Here is a 22,336-nt window from a genome sequence, read left to right on the forward strand (position 1 = left end):
TCATATAAGGTGGTCAAGTTCAGATATTCATTATAACTTGATTATTTAAACAACAGTAAGACAATTAGACGTAACTTTTGTTTATGAGGATACTGCAAAGGCTTAAAAGACCTAAAAAACCCAGACATTTATTAACAAATAAAAATATTAAGATAAAATAACATGCTTGTTTTAAACAATATTAATAATGAAGAATAAAACTAAAGAAATCTAAGATATTTCTTAATCCATTGCCGGTTTTCCAATATATCTGAAAATATCTAACAAATGTCAAAATCATCTAAACCTGTTAATTAATAATTGTGATATTATATTACAATAGCATTATTACGGCATATTAGGGCATGGAAATGTACTGCATTGTAAGAACGACACACCTACAGTAAAGGCAAGAGGTCTCATCTCTGAGCTTCTATGCAAATGTCTGTGCGTGGGAGAAGGCAGTGGGTGGGGCTAAAAGTTCCCGTATGTAGTGTAGCAAAGGACCGCCCTTCATGGCTTGCGTGCTCCTCCTCTGTGGTCTCTCGTCCAATTGCAGGGAGTCATTTTCGCCCCTCCCTTCCTCTCCGCCCTGCGGCTCTTCCTCGCGTCGCTGCTGCAGTGAAGGCGACGGATACGGACGCAAAACAGCTCGTAACTGCTATTGCTGCTGGGTCAAAACAAGCCATTATTTCACAAAACAACAGCATTTTCTTCTTTTACCTGTGCTGTCATTTCTTGTTGTTCGTTTCCGAGGGGCAATTCCGTCGCAAAATGGTAAGGAAGAGCAACTGTTTATGAATGCTACATATTGTAAAAGAACCCTGCAGGGACTGGGTGACAATTTTAACGTAATGGCTAACTGTGGTGCTAAAAAGCTTTATGCATGTCTCTGTGTGCATCCGACATGGCTCAGTGTATCAGTTTCACGGTTTCAAGTGCTTGGAAAGGCATTGCACAAAGGAAAGATCACAGTGTTAGAGGTGGCCGGGGGCTTGTGATGTTGTTCGGTGTGTAATGTTAAAGCCAAATCATTTCTGTGATTATCATTATGTGCTTGCAAAATTATTCAAGATAGCATGCATTATCATTTTTTATGGTATTAAAGAAGAGCTTGAGCCAAGAGTTTCATAAGAGATTCCCCCCATTTAATGTTTTTTCTGTGTGAACGCTCGTCATTTTTCTCACGCCACCTCTGAGATTGAGATTAGTTAGTTGAAGCCGTGACTCATATATTGTTGTATATGTAGCTATAGAACAGTACAGTAGTATAGAAGTGCACATTGTCGCATCAAGTCAGCTTTATTTATATAACACTTTTCACAATGTAAACATTGCATATTTAAGATGTAAAATCTGCATTAAGCGCTTCACCTCAAAGATTTATTTAGATAGTGTATGCATTATATATATATATATATATATATATGCCTGTAAACCCCAGTGTGCAGGCCAAGTGCAACTATGGAAGGAAGGAAAATCCGATGTTCATCCAGTTTTCCTCTGAAAATAAACCACAACAATTGAGTCGATTTGGTGATTTGTTTTTGTAGGATTTCCACAGTATCGCTTTCTAAATGTGTTGGTATTGTCTACTGTGCACCTGAAACATTTTTGCTTTGTTATACTTTGTTACTTGCAGTGATATAGGGACTGTTCACACCTGTGGTCACTTTTCTAGGTTATTTGTTCTTGACCATTAAAGAGAATGATACAGTTTGTCCTTGTTTGCTTAGAGTTTACACTGCCATTTTTTAAAGATGCCGAATCTAAATGAATAAGGATAATGTCCTAACCTTATTGGTCACCTTGTGTATTTTGAGACTTACCAAACATCCATAATAGTACAAATTTATAAGAATTTAAAAGATTATATCATCATAATTATGGCAGTAATGGCAGTAACGCACCGCAAATAATGCACATTTATAAATATTTCGGTGGGTCTTGACATAGTTTAAACCTGTCGAACCAAAACGTTTGGGAACCCTTGTCACATCTCTTACTGACGATATTACCAAGATTGACTTGTTTCTGATATGGTGTATTTCAAAATACTTATAATAATATTATAAACTCCAAAACTGTAATGTTGCAGCAAGATGAATAAAATGTTCTGGATTCTAAAAACAAATATTGACATTTTAAACCCAAGAAACATTACATATTTCACCTTTGATTTACAGCGTCATCTCGATTCAACAAAAACAAGGGCCGTTTCGAAATATGCGTTCTTGTCTGTACTTGTTGTCTAATGGATCTGTGAAACATCATCAGTAGCAGCCCAAGTTCTGTTCCAATTCAAAGTTCAGATCAAGACAAGAACGGTTCAAATCCCTGCATGTGTCCTTGATCCGCCCCTTTTATCGAGTATGCATTGGGGGGTGACTTGTGGTGCTATATATCCGGACAGGCCTTGTGCTGCAACTGCAGTGGAGCAGTAAAACAATAATATTACAGTTATTTTTCACAAAGTTTAGTTGTTTAGGCGAGAATGTATGTGTTTAAAGTTCAAATCTGCAGTTGGTTAATAAAGATAGCGTCTATTTAAAAAGTTGCTGGGAGGATTTTTGTGATTTGAGCTCAAGACAATGTTGGAGCTCATGTAACCGCCTAACGCAGCCTCACGTCGGCAAGTGTTTCTGAATCTCACGGCTGGCTCTGATGTCTCTATAGTGGTTAAACATGAGATTGAATTAATTTGAGGTATATCTACCAGGCAATCTTTGTTCTTATAAATCCCTTATTTGTTCCTGGGCAAATCGTTTTGACTGATGGCAAAGTTAGGTTTCACTTTTTTCTGAGTGACGCATCAAGTACTCTGCTGTTCCATTTCTAATATAACCGGTCTGCATCCTCACGAGTTCAAACTCCCAAGTCTGAACTTGCCAAGTCCGATCTAGCAAGGACACAAGTCCGTTCACGACTAAGCTGTTGAGTCCTGGTTCTATGAAGTACCTCCTTCCAAAACACTCTGGTTGGTCAAGCTGAGCCAGTCTTTTGTGACTGGTCTACCGCTTACCGTGTGTCGAGATGTCCCGCACATTACCATATCCGTGTACAGGGGACAGGGTCAATGTACATTTTGGGATTCATGATGTCACTAACCCAGGAAAAGGTTTGTTGTAGTCCCAACGAGCCATTCATCGTAGTCTTTAAAATATCTTCCTTTTCTGTGAACTTTGAGCGTTGCGACTTGGCAGATGTTTATGCTCAAACAGCTATACTAACTAAATCAATTTAAAGAAGGGTCCCATGTAAAAGCTATCAGGTCTCCCAAAACGTATGGTTGCACACCTATAGACCATTTTGTTTATTAGTAATATGGCTAAAAATATGTTTGTGAGTTAAAACAAATTGAATAGAATTCCTCCTATTAGTTTAGTATCAAGAGTTTTGTTTGTGTTTTTTTCTTTTTATAGTATTGTGTCATTATATAAGCAGCTTTTAAATTACAATTCATAACATAACTTAAAGGTCCAGTGTGTAATTTTTGGCACGATCTATTGACAGATATGCAATATAATATACATAGCTATGTCTTCAGAGGTGCATTAAGATCGTACACAATGAAGTTATGATTGTATTGCCTTAGAATGAGCTACATCGAGTGGTATATTAGTTAACATAATATGTACAATATATTAAATAATACATAAAGAATTTACATTTTTCATTTATTAAGAAATAGATGCACTTAAATGATTTTGTAATGGACAATAAATCTGTATTAAAGGCGGTTTAATAAAGGGCAACCACTTTGCTTCACTTTTATTTGGTTTTACTTTTGTGCTCTATGTTCATTTGTATGCAAGCAATGACTCTTTTACTACTATAGCACAAAATTGTGTACTTATTCTCAAAATACACCAGCCTGATGGATTTACCTTAAAAGTGTATAATAATATTGCTTTAAATGTATGAGTGTTGTGCACACTCTGCCCCCTTCAGAAGAAAAGGGGTCCATGACGCCCCTGGTATCCTTTCATTGCAGGAGGTGTGTTTTGTGCAGTCTAATTGACTCTGAATGGCCAATGCATTATTTATGAACTCTTCTGAGCATTTTGCTCACAGACAATACTCACCCAACTAAATTAATCATTTACATCTCAGAAGAGCCCACTAATGATTCAGGAATTCATTTTAAAACCATATAGCTTGCTGTTTATTTATTTCATTTGTGCAAGGGATAATTTCCTCTTATCCGCGATCATGGACAGTTGGTTTGCTGTGAATTATCATTGTTTCAAATCAAGTTTATTTTCGTCTAAGAGGGATATTAATAACAGAGTGCAAATATTAAAATCCTCTTCAGATGCCATTTTACTGGAGCTCTACCTTTGCATATATTGTGTTACATCTGTTTAGTGGGATCTGTTTCTAGGACCGGTTACGAAGAATCATTACAATTGCAGAGCTCTATTCAAAGTATAATAAATAGAATAGTTAGGAAGAACCTATTAACATACAGTCTGAAAAGTAAAAAGGGAGGTAAAAGCATTTCACGTTTTACCCTAAAATGACAGATGCAGAAATGTATATGTTTCATATTTTACATTAGAAAAGTACTTGTCATCTGTAGCGCATTCTCCGGATATACATGTGAGCTGTTTTTGAAGAATAGATTCACCAATTTACTTTGTCTTTCTCCGTTAGAAAAAGGGACTTGTGTATAGGGCTGCAACAAACTATTATTTTGATAATCGACTAAGCTATCTATTATAAGGGCGATTAATCGATTAATCGTCAATCATTTCAACGACTAATCAGTAGGTTTTTAAAAGACTATTCAGCTTTTAAGCAAATATTGAAACATTGAGTTATTCATATTTTAACTAATAAATATAGACAGACAATTACATCAGCTTTTGAAATAGTTGTTTTAATAAACTTTGAACCAACTATACAGGTACACATTAGTTTGTGGATTTTGTCCAACTAAAAACACACACAAATGCTCTCCAAGCATTGTTTACCTTTTTGTTCTCTTTCAGAAAAATACACAAAAGTAAATGAATCTGCTGCATTACAGCAGTAACAATTACAATTATTATAAAATTATATTATTTGTGTAGTAAAATTGAACTGACAAACAGAGAGACATTCTCTATTTAATTACAGTAAAAGTAACTGATATGATATAATTCTTCCTAACATCTCCTTCTGTAAATCATTGTGAATATGGAACGAAAAGTGATAAGACTCATATCAGTTACCTCTATAATACCTTATAGTGTTAGGTATTAACAGTCCTATCAAAAATACTTAACTCCTAAGTTCTTATTGTTGTTAAACATCAACAGTGTTTGTTCTTATTATTTGTACTCCATTGTCTAAAAAAGGATTTACCGATAGTTAGCTGGAGAACACTCACCTATCACCGCCTCTATTCATGCCGGGATGTTCCCTCTTTAAGTGTTCCAACATGCAGGTTGTGCTCCTGTGAAATGCAAGTTCTGTCTTGCATGTATTAAACACAACAGCATTCTTGGTTGTAAGTTTTGTGAAACTTTCCCAAGCCTTGCTAGTTTAGAGTCGTTTGCACTCCATCATAATTCGCGGTCTTTTCTTCTTCTGCAATGGGGGAAGGCTGCATTACACACTAGCGCCACAGCGATATAGCAGTCAATTCACGATAATGCAGGCTCTTACAATAAGTCAACAACTACTCGACAACCAAAATATTTGTCGAAGACGTCGACTTAACGTTGCATTCTTACTTGTGTATCTGAAATGAAGAAAGTGGGCATCAGAAAAGGCTATGCAGCGCATCAACCTTTTCCTGCAGATCAGATGATACCGTCCACAAAGCCCACATTGCACAACACCAAGCAGTCAGACTTGCATTTACAAAAGGAAACGGTTGTTGTTTAGTGATTAATAAAATCTAGAACTCCTCGACTTTCTTCACTACATAAGTAGCTTCTGTTGGCAGAGTGTTTTGTGAAATTGTGTTCGGAAGTTAGGAATCAGATTATCATTATATTATATATAGACAGACATCTGTGCACAGTGCTAGGGCCGTGACACCAGTCGTATTATGTTGAATATGGTCCTTTGAGCCTGTGAACTGAATGGAACTTTATAAATAATAGATCAAAGCAGATGGAGATACAGAGGATGGAGCCATTTAGTGTTTCATGTCCTAGAACACAGTAGCAAAAGCCAAAGAATCTAGACTTGTCTTTTTCTGCTCTATGGTTCTCTAAATTAGTTTATTATCAACATGAAAGGGGTCTTTATTCACTAAACATTGGGACTATATATATTTTTTTGATAGGGCTGTGACGATATACAGTATATCGCGATTCACACAAATTATACCTGTCTAGGTTGGTTCTGAAATCGCAAAGGCTTCAATTCTGTGTTTTATATACACAGCTCCTCTGGGAACTACGGCTCTTTGATCAGTAGGAAGTAGTGCTCGATCTAAAATCATTACGGCTGCGTTCGAAATCGAGTTGAGAAATTGAAAGTGAAAGAACCAGGGGATTTTCCTGAAATACTCTGCGTAATGCTATTGCAGTTTTTAACAACTCAAGTTATATTTCCTAATCAAACAAAAAAAAAAACACTGCATTGAACGCTTTAGCAGTCATCCTCCCAAGATGGCGCACCATTCAATGCGCCGTGACGTCGATTGACAAGCTTATGTTGCGTGCGAATGCGCCAACTAGTGAGCGCCCTCTGGCTTTCGGACGTGGTGGCATTTAACCGTAATTCATTGAGAAACTAAGCGTAAAAATTATACCCCAGTCCTAATTCTTAAACTATATTTTGATAGTGACCACTAAAAACTGTCTAGTGGTTCTCAACCCTCTTCTTGGAGAACCATTAACACTACACATGTTTTTATCATCTGAAACACCTATTGTAGATCTAATTGTTGGAACATTGTGTGTTTTGGGGTTTCTGCACAGTCCATGAATAAGTCTGTTTGTGTTTATTAACTGAAGTTACGTGAATGCCAACCAAGGACATTTTTGGTTTCAATTCTACATATTAAAAATTTGTGTTTTTTTCTTTTGTAGGGAAATGAAGCAAGCTATCCCCTGGAAATGTGCTCGCATTGTAAGTACTATAAAGCGTGTACCCTATTTACACACATATGATTCAAAATCATTTGTTTGGTTGTTTTAAAAATAATCCTCTAGTTCAGTTGGTAGAGCGTTATGTTAGCAGCACAAAGGTTGTGGGTTCGAAGCCAAGGGAACGCACATACCGATACATGTACCTTCAATGTGCTGTAAATGGCTTTGGATGACAGCATCTGCCAAATGCATAGATGTGAAATAGTATCGCTAGTGGTGAGCTAAAATTGACCTGGTCTCCAGAGGTGGTCAGGCTTATTTTATCGCCGAAACTTTGTTTGAATTAGTTTCGCTTCTCTCTGATGTAGGCAAACATTTGACACATGCAAAACTAACAAAGAGAAGATGACAGCCTCCAGGGAATTCTTGTCCCAGAGCTCATCCGTTAATCTTTGTTTAATCTAACCAATCGCATCCCATTCCGGTGATAACTCCGATATGTAACACGTGGACTTCAAGCCCCAGATATTTTACAAAGTGGAACAGAGTGAAATAGAAATGATCTCTGTAGATGAGGTTGTGGTTTTAAAGCCGACAGTGTGAAGCGTTATGGGCCTCCAGCGCGGCTTTTAATGAGCTTTGAGGCTCTGGGACCCTCGGGGCTTGACCCAACATCAGCACATGTTCTCTGTACCACGTTAGCTGTATAAAACTTGCATGACAGAACAGTTCAAATGACCCTGAGCCGGAACAGGTTCGGTAACTTCATTGGTCTTAGACGTACAGTTTGACAGTCAAGCCCTTCAACAATCCACAGACATACATATAGGACAGCTGTTCTTTATATCAACAAAGACAGACGCTTTTCTGTTTCTGTAGCGCAAACAGACACGCACATATACTTCCATAATTGGAGCTTCTGGTTCATTTCACAGAAATGTCACAAACTATCACATTTCGACCTCATCAATTACGCACTTAATTTTTTGGAACACATTTTGCATGCAGACCTTGGTCAATGCGGTCATATATTAATTAATGCAATACAGTCATTTTGTGCTATGATACATTTTCAAACCAGCATAAATTAAAGCTGCACTTGGTAACTTTTGGCCCTCTGTCGCCATCTATGTTTTAAACATTACATTGTAACTTATCTTTATGTGTGTAGAAGTAAAAAGAGCCACATATGACTTTTCAGAGTTGAAGTGCTCTGCACTAGATTAATGATGCTTATTACAAATAAAGTTGTGCTTGCTACGGAAATAAAATCGAAGCACCCAAATATAATTTGCTTCTGTGCCTCGCATAAGCACCTGAAAAAATGGACCAGACACGATGCATAAAAAGACATTGAAACAGTGGCACTATACATGTGATAGTTCAGAGCGAGAGTTAATGTTTGAGAGCTGGCAGCTTGCTCATGCAAATGACCTACTTACAAAACCATATGTGGAATAATGTGGCTCATACAGGCATGTGGCACAGCCCAAGTCTGTAAACGCTCAAAATAAACTTGAGCTTGCTCGCAGGGGTCCCTTGTTGCTGGGGGTTCCCCTTAGGGCACTTAAGAGGGGTTCTTATGACCTCATGGCTAATAATATGAATGCCTGAGGTCTTGCCCCACTGATATCTGTGTGATGTCAGCTTTTGGCTGTTTGGTTAGGACAGTATCATGCATAATTGTAGATTGTAAAGGTGTGACTTAATTTACATTTAGACAAGTTGTGACTTTGTGTAAGTTAAACACATTCTCTACTGTACTGCACTATACAACATTGTGCTACGACTGCTGTCCATAAACTTTCTTCTGAAGCTCAAATTGTTTTAAATAAAAGCGCAGTGTACGTACATAAAGAGCACTATGTTGGAAGTTGTTTTTAGAGGACGCATACTGTACTTAGACACTTTAAAAACGCACAGATACTCAGCAGAGGTCTATTCGCTAGTTGCACAATATTGCGCCGAAGATGGAGCATTTGGGACGCCAGGGTCGGCAGACTAATTTCCGGTTGCATAACACTGTGTGGCAGGACTAAATGCCGCCGACCAATCATCTTTACCTGGCCCGCCTGAACCTTTCAGATAAGTGGAGAGACTTTAAGAACTGTGTGCTTTAAGAAATGCATGTCTTGAGACACACATCTTTAAAAGTCCAAAACGCTCAATACCAAAGGGAATTCCCACAGCTCATAGCGGTATAAGCATATCTTATAAAGCGATTTGATCGGTCTGTTCAAGGACTTAATGTTATTTAATCGGCAATCCACGGCCACAGGTAGTCAGTGTGCACACACGATAGGTTGCATTCCACAACGCATCTTCTGCCCTTGAAAGTAACTGCTTATATATTTATGAAAACAGCTGTTCATCTCTCTCCAGAACTTGCACGTCAAAGGATCTGCCCTTCTAAGTGCACATGCTATTGGAATTCAACCGAAGATGCTATAATAGCCATAGCCTCTATGATAAAAGCGTTCAGTTTCTTGGACAGACCAATTGATTCACTTTTTATTAGACGCCAGATTGACGTCAAGGGGCAGGGATTACTTTTGTGCTGAATGTATTAGCATTTTAGACTTTTATTAATTCGAATTTCAATAATTCAACCAAATATCTTCATAAAAAATGTCTTGTAAATTACAAAGCCACCCACATCTATGGAAGTACTGGGATACTGGGGGTGAGTAAATCAACAGCAAATTCATTTTTGGGTGAAAGGAATTAAGGATTATAAAATACAATTAAAAAGACAATATCCCTTTTAACTAAATATAATGCAAGGGCACAAATACTGGATGCAATATTTGTGGCATGTTTTAATATATAACCTATAAGTAAAGGCAACAAAAATAAAATACAATAAATAACAGAAATACAAAAAACAGAAGAAATGAGGATATGGTCAAAACTGGCCCACGTCCTATTTATACTTTTGGAATCTGGCCCTCAAAGAAAAGTAGTTGAAGAGCAATATGAATATTTTGGGCCGGCATATATGGGTGTTTTTTAGATAAAAAGAAGAAAGTAATATATCAGCAATATGACAGAGCCTCTTTACATTGCTGAGTACTTTGTTAAGCCAAAACAACTGGATAGTGTTATACGACCGGGGTCGCAAAAGCTCACCAGCGCCATCTTGTGCAAGTAGCCAATTACCAATATACATCTTATAAAAAATGGTATATTCACCTAATTAATTGAACTATGAATAGTTATTGCATCTAAACCCACTAGGGTGATCAGGACACGATGTACATTATACTGCATATTACATACCACATAAAGATTAAGCGAAACGTTATAATTATAAATTTGTTATTAGCACGTTTGTAAATAAATGTACAAACGTTCTGCAAGAAAAACAACATTTCTTGTACCGGCTTTAATCTAAGACGCAGTTTATCTTAAAAATGTACTAATTTAAAAATCCTAATTTATCTTTCTACAAAAACAGTTCAGTATCGCAGAAAACCTGTGTACAACTAAAGGCAAGTTTGGCTTTGCACATCAGCACCTCAGAGAAGATCATTATACTAATGGAAGAGATATTTTGACCTAATGCAATTATCACACTTTTGAGAGAGCTTGTATTTTACTGTTCATGTTTGACGATCGGGTCTAATATTTATGACTCATCGCCACAAATCTCACTATAGGGACATTAGAGTTAATGAATGTGCACAGAGATATTGTAAGTGATCTAGCCAACCATTTCATGTGCTATTGTTATCTTAATTAAATAATTAAATCGATGATTCTTTTTAGTCCCCATATGTTGCTGTAAGGTTCATAAACTGGGTTTAAACTGTAAGTTTGTACGTATAACAATTATTAGAATGTATAACCACAGAGTCACTGATGCTTTATGCTGCAATATAAGATGCTAGGGGTGGGAATTACAGGGTACCTCACGATACGCGAGACATGGCTCTCGATATGATTTCGATGCGTGTGCATGTCTCATGATACCAAAAATATCACGATGCTCCAATTCTGCGCTATTACAATAAAGGTACATCAAGACATCTGCCTAGTTATGAAAACAACATGCCCATGAAAAGGTTAAGGGCAACATTTGTCTCTCTATTCAAGTCAACAAAATGTTAAAGATGCAAATTCTATTTTCTTTCAAATGTACGATTATTTAATATGACATAGGAAAGAGATGAGGCTAATTAGTTCAGTGATATGTACAAATTCCATGTGAAAAGTTGATTTGTTCAGAATAAGATGGATTTATTTGAAGGCTGGCCTTTGGTGACTGCTAATTTTGTACTTACTAAATGTGATAAGAGGGTCTTAAAATAGAGATATTTTCCATCAAACATCGAGCAAAAGGCCAGATGTCTTGTCGAGCAGAGATTACCAGTGAGTGGATTACAAATAGTTTGAGAAACTGTATGTGACTAAACCTGTTGCAACTTGCTTCTGGCCACCATTTTATTTCAGAATAAATTCTATTTAAAGCTAAATGAAATGTGACTCGGTCATTAATTTCACTTATTTTAATCATTACAATGACTTTACTCCGTATATCACAGAATATTCTTTACATAAAAAAGGATAATGTTCATAGAAGACTGAATATCACAAAAAAGAACAGGCAGGATTAGGATGTGTCTGTCATTAATAGAATCCTTGTTTATCAAAAACATTGAGACTTATATCTTCTCTTTACAAATGCATCATCTGCAGTATATATATTGCATTTTCCTCAGCGTGGAGCTTTTGAAAAGGATCGCTTGACTCAAGGTGTCGTTAAGTTGGATAAAAACAGACGTTATATGCATCCACCTCTAGCTTTGCATTAGTCATCACCAGTTAGTGGGAATACACTATCTCTTAAAATGTGAAAGTGCCCTCATAACACTCCTGAACTCCTACTCAAACACATGAGAATGATGTGATGATGCTTTTCAGTTGGAATTGTGTTGTACATATCTGAGACAGTGCCATCCTGTGGGGAAGAATATTATTCCGATTCATTAATATGAATTTGCACTACATTTTAATTATAGTGTACTGTGTCTGTAAATTTCTTGATTGTATACATTTTTAAGGGATTCAAGCTCATGTAAATGTATATAATTGCAAAATCAGTTATTTTTTGTGTTGTATTGTATTGTATAGGACAATATTAATGAGCACTGTATGAAATAAGTTTAAAACATTTAGGGATTTTATTTATTTATTAAATATGTTGTTCCAGATATATGGTGCGTTTGTCTAAACACACAGTTGTTCCCCCACTTGCATGTTACCATCATCAGCTATAGTAGTTTTCAGGGGGGGTGGCCAGCTGAAGGGTCATGTGACAGTCTGAATGAGCTTACGGTTAGTATTAGAGTATGATATTCCAAAGCTTTCCTGTGGTATTATATACTCTCACTGGGATACGTGGGATCAGTATGGCTCAGAGGTATAGTGCAGTGGCCAATAGAATGCCAGCTGTAACTAAAGGTCATTCATCGGGATGTAAGTGTATCACTTTTACTTTGTTAAATGTACCATTGTTTGATTTTATATATATATATATATATATATTTATATATAGTTTTAGTTTAAGACAGTTTAGAGTCTTTTGGCTGATATCTGGATGGTCAAACCATTTTCCGATGGTGTAAGTTTCAGGCACGTGATGGATTGTTTGGTGAAGTTGTTAGCCTGTCCATTCATTTGTTTATTTTGTCTCTTTCTCGTTGTCTCACCTGTTCTCTGTCTCTACTCTAGTCGATGCTGATGAGATTAAAAGGCTGGGAAAGAGATTTAAGAAACTCGACCTAGATAATTCAGGATCTCTCAGTGTGGAGGAGTTCATGTCTTTGCCCGAGTTGCAGCAGAATCCGCTGGTGCAGAGAGTCATTGAAATATTCGATACAGACGGCAACGGCGAGGTGGATTTCAAAGGTTAGACCAAACAATGTTGCTCAAACATGCATGAACAAATGACCCATACAGAATGAGTCAAATGCATTACTTCTTTTAAAATTTGAATCTAAAATTTGAAATATGAGTCATAATTTCACCTCCATAATGTAAAGTGTTATGAAACACATTACACACTTCCACCAGAGAATGTTGTCAAAACCCTATCTGTCTTGGATGCTATGGAACAAGATATGTTGTTTAAGGGGCGTAAATGACATCTATTTATGGTAGTTTGGACAAAAATTTCAGAATTATCTTGTGATACACATATTTTTATTGTATTTGATCTGTTCTTTTCAGAGTTCATAGAAGGTGTGTCACAGTTTAGTGTGAAGGGTGATAAAGAACAGAAGCTCCGCTGTGAGTAGATAACTAAACCTCTGCATTGTATTTTAATATGGACCTGCTGACGGGCCCCATTTGGTTTTAATCTGCTGTTTTTATGGATATTCTTCAGTCGCTTTTAGAATCTATGATATGGACAAGGACGGCTATATTTCCAATGGAGAGCTCTTCCAGGTGTTGAAGATGATGGTGGGCAACAACTTGAAGGACACTCAGCTGCAGCAGATAGTGGATAAAACCATCATCAATGCAGACAAGGATGGAGATGGAAGAATATCTTTCGAGGAGTTCTGCGCTGTAAGACAAATAACTAAACAGAAGGTTTTATAGATCTCCGCTGAAAAGAACATCTTTAGGAGGCTTTTAGGATGCAAGGTGCTGAAGGGCACAGCTGACCTTAACCTTAAAGGACTGGTTCACCCAAAAATTTTAATTCTGTCATTATTTACTCTCTTTGTTCTGCTCAACACAAAGGAAGATATTTGGAAGAATGTCAGTAAACGAGTAGATCTCCTCCCTGACATAGTAGGGAAAATAAATACTACGTGAGTCGATGGGTGTTGAGATCTGCTCGGTTACTGACATTCTTCCAAATATCTTCCTTGTGTTCATCAGAACAAAGACTGCAAACCAGAACAAAGACTACAAACCATACAGGTTTGGAATAACCTGAGGGTGAGTAAATGATGACAGAATAAGCATATGTTTTTTATTGGAAGCGCTTTTGACTACTTACAATCTTTCAAAATAAAACCTCTATGTTAAAATTCATATTTCCTGACATTAGTTTATGGATATATAACGTGTGATGGTTGATGTTTTCTAACTTGGCATTAATAAATACATTGAAACATGCGTTTACCACTTGTTTCCACAGGTTGTTGGAGGTCTTGATATACACAAGAAGATGGTCGTGGACGTGTAAGCAGGTCTGGTCTCCACACAATCCGCTGTCCCTCTTCATCTCTGACTATCTGCTCAAGATATCCAGCAAATGCTCTCTGTGTATTTCAATGGAAGTATTTATCAAGCCACTTTTTCTAAATAGAAGCTATGTGAAGCCAGCATGTAAGTGTTATTGAACTGACCTGCTCAATAACCTGGTGTAGCACTTCTGGGCCTATGGACGTTGAAAGAGCATCTCAGTTAAAGAGGAAAGGGCATTAGCTTGATCATATTTATTTTGTTTTAATGCTTCTTTTTTAATATATTTATTTTGATTTCTTCTTTTTTTGTTAAATAATAATGATATTAATAAGTGTAAGTAGGGTATGATGTGCCAAGCAGGACAAACCGATATAAATCCTGGTGGAAATAAGAAATCTACCGCCATCCTTTTGGGGATAACTGTTTGATCGCATGAGGAAATAATGCAAGCTTTCCCTCTTTCTGTCACATTTTGGGATATAAGATATTTCTATCATTCTAGCATCTAACCATGTTTTTGTATTAATCGTGTTATAATGTTTATGTTTAAATGGTAATATTGTTGGAAAGTGCATTTTTCTTGTCTGATTTGAGACAGTCCAGTAGAAACAAGACAGTATGATTTGGTTTACTTCAATAGTCAACAATCTCCAGACAATCCCAGCAGCAGCAGCACAATGCCCTCATTTAATGCTTAAGACATAAATGTCATTACATTAGATAACAAAATATACAACCTGTGGCCTCTGAAAACAATTAATATATTCTGAAATGGTGATTTTGATGGATTTATGAAGCCATTACCCATGAGTTTACACATGTGTCTTTGCAGAGTACCCACAGCAAATATATCATCACATTAACAACTTTGTCACTATTTTGAATCTAACATTCTCATTCACGCATAATGGCATTTGCTATGATATTTTCTTATCTAATGTGGCATAACTGTCTGACTATTTGGGGCCACTGTGTATTTGATTTGAGAATTACCATATGGATGATTTCACATTCATATTCTTTATGAACCCAAATGTATACAGAGCAGGAAATCCTTGTGATGTGGTCAATTATACAGTCAGCTCATTCTACAAGTGAAATATTTATGAGCGTTACAATATAAAGTACAATATAGGGAATACAGCTTACTAAAACATTAGTTTGAATGTTACTCTGAATGTTTACATGCATGACCGGAGCAGCTTAACCAAATTCATGGCTTATAGCACATCAACTATACTCGGATCATATCATCACTGGGTCTCTTCGACAAACATGAAGCTTCTGTTCTGCTTGCTTGAACTAGTTCCTTTCTGCATGTTTCTATTTTTAAATGATTCCAATTGTTTACACTTTACTGTGAAATTGATGAAATATACATAAAACATTATACATGTTGCCAAATTTTGAAAGACGCAAAAACATCAATTTTTGAGTAACTAAGTCTTATTCAAAACACATGCTAAATTTAGGTGGTAATTTGCCCCTTTGTTTCGTAAATAGTGGTATTAACGGTATTCATGATTTTTGCTAAATGCAATGGGTACCACATCATTACACGTCAGATTTGGGATGTCTATTCTGCATGCTGCATCATATGGGATATGGACAACTTGATTCTGTATGAAATAACAAAAATATAAAACTGGACAACTTATTGGAGTCACAGCGTACTTCATTTTCTTTGTTGTGTTTATTTATTCAAAGGATCAGTGATTATCCATTGGCTTGAAGAATCTGTCAAATAAAAGCAGTCCATCTGTGCTCAGTTTGATGCATTTCAAGGCAGTGTGGCAGACAAAAATGAAATCGGCAATAATAATTCCGTCCATGAGCTGTGTAATATGAACATGAGTAGATTACACGTTAGAACCTCTCGGCAGCCCGGCTTGCCACGGCCCGAATGTTGCCATACACCTTTGATGGAGGACTCCCTGTTAAGAGTTGAATGAAAGCTATTTATTAGTATACATTTCTGTTAGCTCAACATGAGTTAAGACTTTCAAGATTACTAACCGAGAATGAGGTTGCATATTGCTGTCCGTGCCATTTTGATATTTTGAAAAGATCCTAGTAAATGAACCTTACTGTAGAGAGGAGAAAAAAAACTGAATTAACTTAAACAACCAGCTAGAAGCACATCTATTCCAAACAAATAACTATGCTCCAAGTCTACTGTGATGACTAAAGTTTAAGTCAGATTTCTAAAGACTACTTTTATGCTGCTTTTCAACAGATGTCGACACCACCAACTGTTGTTGGTGGTGTCGAAGAAAGATCTTAAAAAGTGAAATTTTCGCTCAAACATGAAATCTTAATTAAATAGTTATGCCAATAATATTTGTATTCATTAGAAAAAAAGTGTAATAAAGGTGTATTTACACTAATGGTCTATATTTTCACACCAGGTCATTGAATCATCCTAACGTCAAACAATTCAGATCAGGCAATTTGATAATTAAACGCTATTTATACATTTTTTTTTCAAAGTGTTACCATAACTCACGTGTCTGCAAGCACAATCCTTGTTTTTGTCACATTCTCAATGGTGAATTTTGTCTTGCCTCCTTTCCCAGCTATCCTACCGATGGCTCTGGATAAATGGTCTCCTTTCAGAGGTTTAACTGCAAAAACACACGCAAAATTAGACACAAAACAAAAATCTGAAAAGATGACCTGGTTCAGGTTAATAATAACTTACCATCTGTGACATCAAATGACTCCAAAAACAGTTCATCTAATCTGATCAGTGCCAGTGCGTCCTGTGAATGGACATTTTTACACATCACTCCAAATTCAAATCTTAAAAAATATAAACTACTGAACCACAGAAGCTAAAAAAAATCTGTACGTTTCAGATGATGATGTCGTAATATTCAATATATGTTTGTCATAAACGTTGTGTTTGCTCGGATTAACTGATTATTGCACGGGCACTCACCTCTACCTGAAATCCTAAAACAAAGGCTTTCACAAAATCCGCAGCTTTGGTGAGAGCACTGATGTCCTGAGTTTCTTTGCATGTCTGTTAAATAATAGAGGTTAAATTGAACCAATAATATGATGCATTTCAGACATCATACAAAGCCATATTGACTTTTCTTACCTTAATCTCCACATTTCTTGTTTTGAGATTAAATCGGACTTGAAGCAGCAGGTTTTCAACAATGGGAGTGAAGATTTTCAACCAGTTTTCCTTAAGAGGTGTGTAACGGTGAGCAGGAACAGGCACTTTACGCATCTCATCCACACCTCCCTATAAAAAAAACAATAATTATGTCATACACTGAGAATCAATGTCCCCATGCATCTAACAAACCAAATATCATTTGCGCACCAGTCTATTAAATGTGGTTCTTTTCCATTTCATTGTTAAAATTGTACTATTATTATAATACACACATGTATTGTTCTTATTACAATTATTCAATTAAGACATTTTAATATGTTGCAATATGCTTTAAAGCATCGCGCGTGCGCACTTAAGGGAACAAGTGGAAACTTTGATTTGATCGCAAGTTCCCATTTCCGTATAATTCATGGTCTCTTTTAATGTCATACCAAACGATATGTATAAAATGTTTGATATGGATCAATACCCTCAGTTGATCTCCCGATATGGGTGGGAAGCTCGGCCTCTTGACTGCGCCTATGTCCATGTCCAGTTCTCCCGCATCACGCTTGCGTTTCTGACTCTTTTTTGATTTCACCTTCTCAAATGCGTCTGAATTGCCGTCACCGTCCATACTTGCATGTACATCAGCTGCTGTGTTTGTTTGCGACTCCATCGTAAAATATTATTTACAACACTACAGTTCAACGGAGATGTTTGTTATGAACATGTGGCGTCCTCCATGTTAGCGAAAGGACCGTATTGCTGCCCGAATCGTGCCATGTATTTTTTAAATATTCACGTACTGCCCTTTAGTTGTTAACAGTGAATGTTCAGTTGATTGCCCTTTTGAAAAAATAAACAAATGTACTCTCCTTACTAAAAAATATTTACAAAAATGTACGTTGTAGTTCTTTTAGATCCGGCTACTGGTAAGGGCAGCAATGTATTGTGGAAGGGTAGGGTCCTGAATGAAGGAAACGCAACAGCGCACTGCGCAGAGGTAGATCAGTCAAAACAATTCAAGGCATTTCACTTTCCCTTATTTTTCGTTTAAATTGAATCCAAAAACATGTCAACAACACTGGAGAAACCGCAAATCATAGCGCACATCCAGAAAAGTTTAAACTACACTGTTTTTGAGAGTAAATGGATTCCGTGCAGCGCAAAGTTTGTTTGTATGGGAAACTTGGCCAGAGGAACAGGAGTAATACAGATCTATGAAATACAACACGGGGAACTGCAGCTTGTCAAAGAGGTTTGAGCTGCTTAACTTCACATTAAACAAATAAAGACTTATCTGCGTGTCTATTCGTGAAGTTAGTTTTGCTTCTGTTTGTAGAGTTTCTAGAAAACTCCAAACAATCGGTTGTCATGGTAACAGTGGGGCTGCATGTGTGGTTGCGTCGAGCTCGCCTTTTAGAACCTTTTTCATCGTATTAAGCCTTTAATGTAAACACTGAAGTATTTGATATACTACATGATCAATAATCGTTTTTGTATAGAGATGAAACATCCTTGATTTTTGTGTAGCCTTTCAAGAACCTGCAAAAAGCCCAAAGAGCTTAATTAATGAATTATATAATAAGAATACAAATGTTTTGTGCTCCCTTTCTTCATACAAGACATATCAGAATAGTGTAGTATGCATATTGCAATGGTTTGCAATAACTGAATGATGTTATTATTTTCAAAAAGTTACATTCACAGTTTTAGGTAAATTCAGAAAGACTGGTGAGACAGACATTTACATAAACTTACATTTACATGAACAGTATACAGGTATGTTTGTATCATGCAGCCGTGATGTCAGCTAAAGACATAGCCACCTGAAAGACCTGTATATGTCGCCTGATGTATTTTGCAAATCTTCAAAGGCCATGGAATATTTTCATATGAAAAGCACACTTAAGTCATTTCCTTTCTGGCAAAGCTGGCAGAGTTTTTAATAATACTAGGGCGTAGTAATACTAAAAACCTGTACAAAACTTGTATATTCCAGATAGAAAAGGCCAAGCCAATCAAATGTGGAACATTTGGGGCCACATCTCTTCAGCAGAGGCATCTGGCCACAGGAGACTTTGATGGCAGTCTTAACGTTTGGTAGGTTTTTGTCGTTAACTTTGGTCATTTTCGCCATCCAGAGAAAGCAAAAGTAATGTGTCACTCTTTGCTTTGAAGGAATCTTGAAGTTCCCGACTGTCCTGTATACTCAGTAAAAGCACACAAGGAGATCGTAAACAGCATTGACGGAGTGGGAGGGCTGGGCATCGGTGATGGAGCCCCAGAAATTGTTACTGGCAGTAGAGACGGTAAACTAGTGTACTGACACTTAGATTGTTTGTTTTTAATTTATTGTTAATCTTGATTTTGTATCATGCGGGCCAACAGGTACAGTTAAGGTTTGGGACCCCAGACAAAAAGACACACCTGTGGCAAACATGGAGCCAGGGGAGGGAGAAACGAAGAGAGATTGTTGGACTGTTGCCTTTGGTGTGTATATGCTTTCATATTGAAGGTCAAACTTTTAAATAATTTTTATATTAATTGTAAACTATTTGAAAAATGTGTTCACATATATCCTATTTAAAAAAATAAAACTAACTGTCTTGTTTTATTTTAAGGTCATGCTTTCAATGACCAAGACCGCTGTGTATGTGCTGGATATGACAATGGTGACATCAAACTTTTTGATCTAAGAAATATGTCTTTACGATGGGAGACGAATATTAAAAATGGGGTAAGTGGGTAACAACTTTATTACTTGGGCGTGTTTTGAGTTTTACATGTTTCTTCCAAAATATTTCCATCATCTCTGGCACATCAACGTTTTCATACTAAATCTACACTTTTATAGTCAATGAAGATTCCCATTTGTTTTCATTTAAAATTTGATGCACTGATTAGCTAGACAAATGTAAATTCTCCCCATCATCAGCATCATAAAACAAACCTTTTCTGAAGAAACCATGCCAGGCCAATATGATTATAAGGGAACATTTAGACACGACAAACAGTATTCACAACATCAAGCTGTTTTGGTGCGATGGCTCATGTAGATACAGACACAGTGCGGCTTCCAAATGACCAAAGCTTTTTTCTGTGACAGGTATGCTGTGTTGAGTTTGACAGAAAAGACATCAACATGAACAAACTAGTGGCAACATCTCTAGAGGGAAGATTTCATGTGTTTGACATGAGGACTCAGCACCCCACCAAAGGTTTTGCTTCAGTGTCTGAAAAGGTATTTAAACCTGCTACTGAGTTTATCTTTTAACATTGTTAGAACATGTGTGTAAGATCCCTGTTTTAATGGAGGATTGTATTTAAAATGTTCAATTTTTCTGTCTCTTTCACATATGAGAATATTTTATCGTACTTTCTTTAGTTTAATGCATTTGCTTTCTGTAATTCAGGCTCATAAGTCTACAATATGGCAGGTGAGGCATTTACCTCAAAATCGTGACATCTTCATGACAACTGGTGGAGCTGGTAATCTACATTTATGGAAATAGTAAGTGATTTTTCATATGTAAACTAGTGTTAAACAGGGGATCAATGCAAACAAATGAATGTATAAAATGCCTTAACCTGTAATCATGAAGACCTTGTTATTGGTAAAAAATTGTGTGATAAATAATTGAGTCATCATTATTATATTTACCATGTTTGACTCTTGTTGTTCTAATGTCTTCTAGTGAGTATCCAGCTCAAAGAAGTAAAAAGGATGCGGATGATGTCGATATGGGCGTCGCTGGGACTGTGAATCTCTTGCAGAATGTCACCGTGTCTACACAACCCATTTCTAGTCTTGACTGGAGTCCTGACAAACAGGGTCTTTGTGTTTGTTCTTCATTTGACCAGTCTGTGCGAGTCCTTATTGTGACCAAGCTCAACATAGTCTGAGTTGACATGAGATGTTTCCCTGCAGTACAAGACTAAACATTGTGTTATTATTCCCTTACAAATTTGGATTGTTGATGCTTACATAAAACCCACATTTACAGAATGTCTTAAATTCTAAATATGTCTTATGTGCAATTACAGTTGAACTGTTATGTACATTGTGATTCTCTATATTACTTGGTATACATTAAATGATTTACCACACTATTTTCATCATGAATTACAATTTGAACATGGGTAATGGTCCTTCACACCATGTGACAAAACTGTTGAGAAATCCTGCCACTCCTCATCATTCACTGATATGTCATGAATTCCAGCATAAACCGCCCTCAGGAGGCTGGTGATTAACTTTTCTTCAAGTACATTTCTTCAAGACTTCCTTTAAAGTCAAACTGATTTTATCATGAAATAGTAAAGCATCTATAGTGAATAGCTTGTCAATGGGGGAAATTTTCTTTTTAATATTAAAGTACCCTCATAATCTTTATTCCATCTCAAATGCCATGACAGCTTGGCTGGAGTATCCGTTAACCCCTCCCCTTCAACTGTCAGTATGCAGATGCAGCACAGATGTGCCTGATGCGGTCTGTGAGACACTGTATTTTGTGCCAGTAAAGGCTTAAAAATAACTCAAGAAAAAAATAAATCTCCACATAGACTAATCTATTTAGTTACAGTATATGAATATAATGCTTATTTTCTGGTGGTATATAATGATTATATAACATAAATTTGCAATAAACGTATTGGCTTGAAATGAAAGAGGCTATTAAATGTGTGTAAATCAATTATTTGGTCACAATAGGCAGAAGGGGCAATATTAAACTGCAAAGTGTTTCGGTTTACCGCGCTCCACTGAAAGCTTCCAGGATTTGTCGACACTTCAGGAATATTTGAGTAACTTTATTGTTATAGGTGTAAATGCTTTTAAAGCTTCACCATTTTAGGAATTCTATATGGACATTAAGTGACAGAAATGTTTATTTCCAAAACTTTGTGTTCAGCTAAACAAAGGAAATCATACAGTACACATCTGGGAGGAGGGTGAGACAATTTTTCATGTGCCACATATTTTCCTTTATGCATTTGAAGATCCTAGACA

General features: G+C 36.6%; 3 protein-coding genes across 4 annotated transcripts; 2 read left to right on the plus strand and 1 right to left on the minus strand.

Annotated features, from left to right (window-relative positions):
- The first annotated feature begins 513 nt into the window (after window positions 1–513).
- ppp3r1a (protein phosphatase 3, regulatory subunit B, alpha a) lies at window positions 514–15,885 on the plus strand. 2 transcript variants are annotated; one of them, XM_079472706.1, is made up of 6 exons: window positions 514–756; window positions 7,011–7,050; window positions 12,744–12,920; window positions 13,242–13,301; window positions 13,399–13,583; window positions 14,164–15,885. In XM_079472706.1, the coding sequence occupies exons 1-6, from the start codon at window positions 754–756 to the stop codon at window positions 14,209–14,211; spliced, it is 513 nt and encodes a 170-aa protein (XP_079328832.1). In that variant the 5' UTR covers window positions 514–753; the 3' UTR covers window positions 14,212–15,885. The 2 variants fall into 2 exon arrangements, with proteins under 2 accessions (XP_079328832.1, XP_079328831.1); XM_079472705.1 differs by lacking the exons at window positions 514–756; window positions 7,011–7,050 and adding an exon at window positions 12,262–12,488.
- pno1 (partner of NOB1 homolog) lies at window positions 14,874–18,320 on the minus strand. Its single transcript, XM_079472704.1, has 7 exons — window positions 17,813–18,320; window positions 17,320–17,469; window positions 17,155–17,238; window positions 16,915–16,975; window positions 16,720–16,837; window positions 16,230–16,300; window positions 14,874–16,147 (listed from the first exon to the last, which is right to left on the minus strand). The coding sequence occupies exons 1-7, from the start codon at window positions 17,999–18,001 to the stop codon at window positions 16,080–16,082; spliced, it is 741 nt and encodes a 246-aa protein (XP_079328830.1). The 5' UTR covers window positions 18,002–18,320; the 3' UTR covers window positions 14,874–16,079.
- dnaaf10 (dynein axonemal assembly factor 10) lies at window positions 18,274–21,436 on the plus strand. Its single transcript, XM_079472703.1, has 8 exons — window positions 18,274–18,583; window positions 19,328–19,428; window positions 19,507–19,637; window positions 19,717–19,818; window positions 19,950–20,065; window positions 20,435–20,569; window positions 20,742–20,839; window positions 21,024–21,436. Exons 1-8 carry the CDS (start codon window positions 18,398–18,400, stop codon window positions 21,229–21,231), a joined length of 1,077 nt encoding a protein of 358 aa, XP_079328829.1. The 5' UTR covers window positions 18,274–18,397; the 3' UTR covers window positions 21,232–21,436.
- The last annotated feature ends 900 nt before the right edge of the window (window positions 21,437–22,336 follow it).

Source organism: Barbatula barbatula (genome assembly GCF_947034865.1).
Source record: "Barbatula barbatula genome assembly, chromosome: 14".
NCBI lineage: Eukaryota > Metazoa > Chordata > Actinopteri > Cypriniformes > Nemacheilidae > Barbatula > Barbatula barbatula.

What these genes read in the sequence shown, in the direction of transcription:
- dnaaf10 (XM_079472703.1), top strand. Translation starts at nt 18,398, where the DNA reads ATGTCAACAACACTGGAGAAACCGCAAATCATAGCGCACATCCAGAAA. An exon ending in AACTGCAGCTTGTCAAAGAG is followed by an intron (nt 18,584 to 19,327) that starts GTTTGAGCTGCT and finishes TGTATATTCCAG; the next exon opens with ATAGAAAAGGCCAAGCCAAT. An exon ending in TTGTTGGACTGTTGCCTTTG is followed by an intron (nt 19,819 to 19,949) that starts GTGTGTATATGC and finishes TTTTATTTTAAG; the next exon opens with GTCATGCTTTCAATGACCAA.
- ppp3r1a (XM_079472705.1), top strand. Translation starts at nt 12,362, where the DNA reads ATGATATTCCAAAGCTTTCCTGTGGTATTATATACTCTCACTGGGATA. An exon ending in CGGCGAGGTGGATTTCAAAG is followed by an intron (nt 12,921 to 13,241) that starts GTTAGACCAAAC and finishes TGTTCTTTTCAG; the next exon opens with AGTTCATAGAAGGTGTGTCA. An exon ending in CTTTCGAGGAGTTCTGCGCT is followed by an intron (nt 13,584 to 14,163) that starts GTAAGACAAATA and finishes TTGTTTCCACAG; the next exon opens with GTTGTTGGAGGTCTTGATAT.
- pno1 (XM_079472704.1), bottom strand. Translation starts at nt 18,001, where the DNA reads ATGGAGTCGCAAACAAACACAGCAGCTGATGTACATGCAAGTATGGAC. An exon ending in CAAGAAATGTGGAGATTAAG is followed by an intron (nt 17,239 to 17,319) that starts GTAAGAAAAGTC and finishes ATTATTTAACAG; the next exon opens with ACATGCAAAGAAACTCAGGA. An exon ending in AATATGCAACCTCATTCTCG is followed by an intron (nt 16,148 to 16,229) that starts GTTAGTAATCTT and finishes AACTCTTAACAG; the next exon opens with GGAGTCCTCCATCAAAGGTG.